The sequence below is a fragment of the Nymphaea colorata genome, unplaced genomic scaffold (genome assembly GCF_008831285.2).
Source record: "Nymphaea colorata isolate Beijing-Zhang1983 unplaced genomic scaffold, ASM883128v2 scaffold0438, whole genome shotgun sequence".
NCBI classification, from domain to species: Eukaryota; Viridiplantae; Streptophyta; class Magnoliopsida; order Nymphaeales; family Nymphaeaceae; genus Nymphaea; species Nymphaea colorata.
Genome location: NW_022204944.1, coordinates 4,427 through 9,137, shown reverse-complemented (window position 1 = coordinate 9,137; position 4,711 = coordinate 4,427). Strand labels below are relative to the sequence as shown.

At 35.4% G+C, this 4,711-nt stretch overlaps 1 protein-coding gene across 1 annotated transcript; it reads left to right on the top strand.

The window, feature by feature from the left end:
- The first annotated feature begins 383 nt into the window (after positions 1–383).
- Positions 384–1,468, top strand: LOC116244991 (uncharacterized). The gene is made up of 2 exons (XM_031616757.1): positions 384–619; positions 1,162–1,468. The coding sequence occupies exons 1-2, from the start codon at positions 384–386 to the stop codon at positions 1,466–1,468; spliced, it is 543 nt and encodes a 180-aa protein (XP_031472617.1).
- Positions 1,469–4,711: the final 3,243 nt, after the last annotated feature.

The following is a 4,711-nucleotide window of genomic DNA, read 5'->3' as shown; positions in this document are numbered from 1 at the left end:
TCGTTTATTATTTTATCTCAGATACTCCAATGCCTCGACACCGCCTTTGACTTTTTGGGTTCCTTTCCACTATTTAACACATAATTTACGATGACGCCATCAAGATCGAAAAAGAAATTTCTATATTTTGTTGCAATTTCTTTGATGCTTTCTATTTTCTTGGACATGGGAGTTTTTAATGTTGAACAATTAATTATTATTGCTAAATCATCGTGTTTATTATGTTAAATAATCAATAACTTTGCCTCTAAAATTATCAGGCCAATCCTAACTTATAATTTAAAACTTTGATTCCTAATAATATTTCTTTTATTTTTTCAAAATCAATGTTGAACATACCATCCACAGTTATCGACCCCAAATTCAGATACAAAATGCCAAAGATGCAGCTAAAGATCGAAAGCAAAGGTAACGGCATTAAGACTAATATCGTCAACCTTGGAGATGTGGCGAAACATTTAAGGACCAATGAACAATACATCTTGAAATGGTTCGGCTTTGAAAAAGCATCCCAGACCACTTTCAAAGAGGCTGGAGGCAAGAATAACACAAATTACATCATTAATGGAGAATTCACCGAAGAAGATTTAAGAAAAGTCTTGGACAAGTTCATCGAAAAGTATGTCTGCTGTCCCAAGTGCAAGCTACCTGAGATGTATCTGACAGTCAATGGTGATAAAATCAACGGAAAATGCGACTCATGTCCCTTTGTTGGCGAACTTGATAACAAACATCGTCTTGCAGCCTTTATCACTAAAAATCCCCCAACATACAAAAGTCAGGCCAGCAAAGTTGTCAAAATCTAAGCATAAAAAGCTCCAAATGCCCATTCATCAAACACAGAAAAGAAATAGTCGAAAAAGTAAGAAACCGTTGAGTAAGTTGCAGTTGTCTTCAATACCGAGATCATGGACTTTGGAAGTGAAGAACTATAGAGATTTGTTGTCTATCTTAAAGATACAATCGACGGGCTGAAAAATGAAGACTTCGATATTAAATCAGCCAAAATCGTCCATAAGGTGAAACCCTTAGGCCTCAAAAAGCCTTTGGTAGCTTACGCTCTGTTCAAATCTTTCTTTACAGTTAACATCAGCCAGCAACTAAAGGAGCACAGCAAACTCTATTTAAATTTAGTCAAAAAGTAATTATGTATTTATCAAGGCTCGTCCTCATTCAGCCAGAACTCGAGACATTACTCAACATCGAATATCTTTTCCTGGAGGCTAATAAGGATAAAGACTATACCAAATTTTTACCAACGATCTTATATAACGTCGTCAAAGAGGGTCTTCTATCCGAGCAATTCTTGGTTGAGTGGAAAAATCAATCCATCAAAGATATCGATACAAATTTCTTGTATAACGCCAACAGAGATGCCCAATTCAAGAAGCTTGTGGAGCCTTACCTGGAAAGCCTTGGCGAAGAGGAAGAGGAAGAAGAAGCAACCGAGGAACAACAGGCTGCTTGATGCACGAAGATGTTAATTCAATATATAATTCACAGTTGAAACTAAATTTAATTATTAACGACTATGATCAAACTTGGTAGAAGCATAGAGCCAGTCCTTCCGAATAAAAAAAGCTAAAATTAACCACTGAATGCTAATCGAGATGATCCGACCCATCGAGTAAGTTGGATTGCTCAAAAAAGCCAAAGAGAATCAACTAATTTTGAAATATAACACGAAGCATTAAGATAAATAACTTGTGACAATAACCCTGTGAGGCAATTAAAAGGGTGCTTACAAAAAGAGATCAACTTAGTAACACTGCCCAAAAAATAAGCTCGGTAAGATAGAAACTATCATCTTTCCCAAAAAGATGATTGTGCCAATTCAAAAAATAATTCCATAAAAAAAAGCTGCTAAAGAAGGCAAAAGCTAAGTCTAATGTCCAAACGCCCATCTCTAAGAAAAATAAGCAATTTTATATCATTCAAGCCTTAGACAATTTCTCCATCAATCAAGCACGACTAGGACAAATTGTGGTAAAATGTGCATGGAATATAAAAATAAGTTGAAGTTGACTCAAAAAAGTAAGGAAAAAGATGTATTCGGATATCAGCACGTCGTCAATGCCTTGCATAACTTTCCAAAAATTGATATTTTATACTTTTTTCACATACTGATAGCAAACATGCAAGTAACTGAAAAATCAACCAAAGCTTTACTTGTAATTCCATTAATTTCTTTCCGTATATACCCATTGACAACAAGCATCAAACTTTCCCCAACTGTGATTCCGTTTCAAAAATAATAAGTCCCGAAATTCTATCACAGTAAAAAACATTTAAAAGTTAGATGATTATTATAATATTAAATGGGACAGTGCAATTTATCTGAAATCTAATCAAACTATTTTGGAGATTTGTTCGATAGCCAAGCCAGCGAGGACGGCAGTTACATGTCAAGAGAAGTTATCACATAAAAAGATAGATTGATGTGGGAGCATTAACTTAAAATCACACATAACGTCGAAATACCAGCCAAACACTTCTGGAACGATGAAATCAAACATCCCCACCCCTGCTTTCAACAAATCTCAAAAGATGTCACCCGGACCTTCCCTGAGTCCACTTACTTCGGATATAAACAAAACATTGACACCTTTGAAAAAGTATTGAGAAAAGTTGCAGTCTATTTTCCACATGTCGGTTACACGCAAGGCTTGAATTTCGTTGGCGGCTTCTTGATGCTGTCTGGATGTTAGGAAGAGGAAAGTTATAACTTATTGGTTCGCATGATGGTCCATGATAAAATACTGGCAATCGGACTATTTGAGGATGGGTTTCCTCTAAGTAAGCTCTACTGTGAAGTCTTTTGGATCATTTTGGAGAAAAGAATACCCAAAATTTATGAAAAATTGAAAAAGATAAATATCCAAGATTAGTTATGGCTTTTTCAATGGTTCATTACACTTTTCTTTTACAATTTTTCCTTAGATTTTGCGAAAAGAGTCTGGGACTTCATCATATCAAAGAAGGAATTTGCACCAGTATTAGTTGCGCTGGGGATAATAAGGGCTCTAAAGAACTAGCTACTAGAAATGAAACTCGAAGATGAGATCGATTTTCTTGAATATATTGAGCAATTCAGAGATACTAAATTCTGCCGCGCTTACTTCGATCTTAAGAAAATTTTCACATTTGCAAACTCCGTAACGAAGTTATAAATAGACAGAGCTGTATCTCAAGCCAATTGCAATAACAATCCCTACAAGATCTACTTTTCTTCTTCACTGATGGGCCAAAAAGAGCTATGGCAGAACCTCATGAAAAAGCTAGATAGTGAAAGGTGTGCCTTTAATGTGAATCCCTAACCGAAAAATATGTGAGAACAGTTGATGTCATTTAGCATTTGGAGAAAATTGTGCTTTCTAAGTATAAGCTTTATCACTCGGAAATGAAAAAATCGAATGGAAGCTTCTATAGACGCTCAAATTTCAGCATTCCTTTTAGTATCCGTAGCTGCAAATCAGTCAATAGCCGAAAAGACTAATTAGACTTCAATAAGAAAAAAAGTATGTGATTTTTCTTTTATTCTTTATTTATCGTCCTAAAAAGCTTCATAAATACTGTAAGTGATTAATAAGTTTGGATTCCATATTTATTATCTCTATTCATTGTTATTAAAGAAGTCAAATATGATATTAATGTCATATAAATTGATAAATGTAATTTTTCGAATCTAATAAAATGATTTAGATTATAATATAACTTCAAAAAAATATTAAACTGTTGCATGTTTCCACGACCCCCACCAAACCAAAGCAACATCTTTATCCAAGGAATAATCATCTTTACGTTTTTGATCATAAACCTGCATTGCGCTGCCATCAAAGCAACTGATACGCATATCTCAACCATTCGAAACACATATCGATCAGCCATTTGCAGCTATTACGACGGATCCTACTCCAGTAGCGACGTCTAATCAACGAAAAAATATATCAATCAATATAGCTACCTCACGAATTAGTAAATCGAATCCATCCTCTTCAATCAAAGTCTAATGCCCCTTAATAGTAATACTATACTTATCGCCGCCCCACACATGATAGCCTTTGCAATTTCCCTAATCCTGTGGATACCCTTGTGCTGCTGTTGCACATGGCCATGTAAGGTCTTGATTATCTAGAAAGGCACCCTACTTGTCAAAAATGCAGAAAGCCTTAAAAGGAAAATTATGGAAGTTGTGAGCTCAAGTGGACTGCTTACATGTCAGTTGTCTTCTATCTGGTCGTTGCAGCCGGATCGATCATAGCGCTGGTCCAAGGCTCTTACATAATCTTGTATTTTAATGATATCGGATGCAAAATCACAGCTATCGGAGATGACTTGGTCAATGGAAGACTTTCTCCAACTGTCTAGAACCGCTTCTTTACAGGATTAGGGCCATTTTCAACCGATTTAACAACATTCAAGAATAATTTCAACACAATTTGGACTCAGAGTCAAAATGTAAAATCTTATGATTTAGTCTTTGAATAATGCTGGAAACCTCAGAACGAAGCAAACATTCTATCAAACGCAAATGAATAACACGTATTCCACATACAGTAACACTATATATAACAATGCGTTTGCAAACAACGGAACGACCTACCAAGCCGTTTCTTCTCAATTTAAGACAATGTATTACGGTCCAACAACAAACTCATCAACGATTCTCGGATACATGTATTATACATCTAACATAATCTTCAATGAGATC

Bases quoted from the DNA above. Each gene is read 5' to 3' on its own strand.
- LOC116244991 (XM_031616757.1), top strand. From the start codon at position 384: ATGCAGCTAAAGATCGAAAGCAAAGGTAACGGCATTAAGACTAATATC. The intron at 620-1,161 runs GTATGTCTGCTG...GTATTTATCAAG, and splicing joins TTGGACAAGTTCATCGAAAA to GCTCGTCCTCATTCAGCCAG.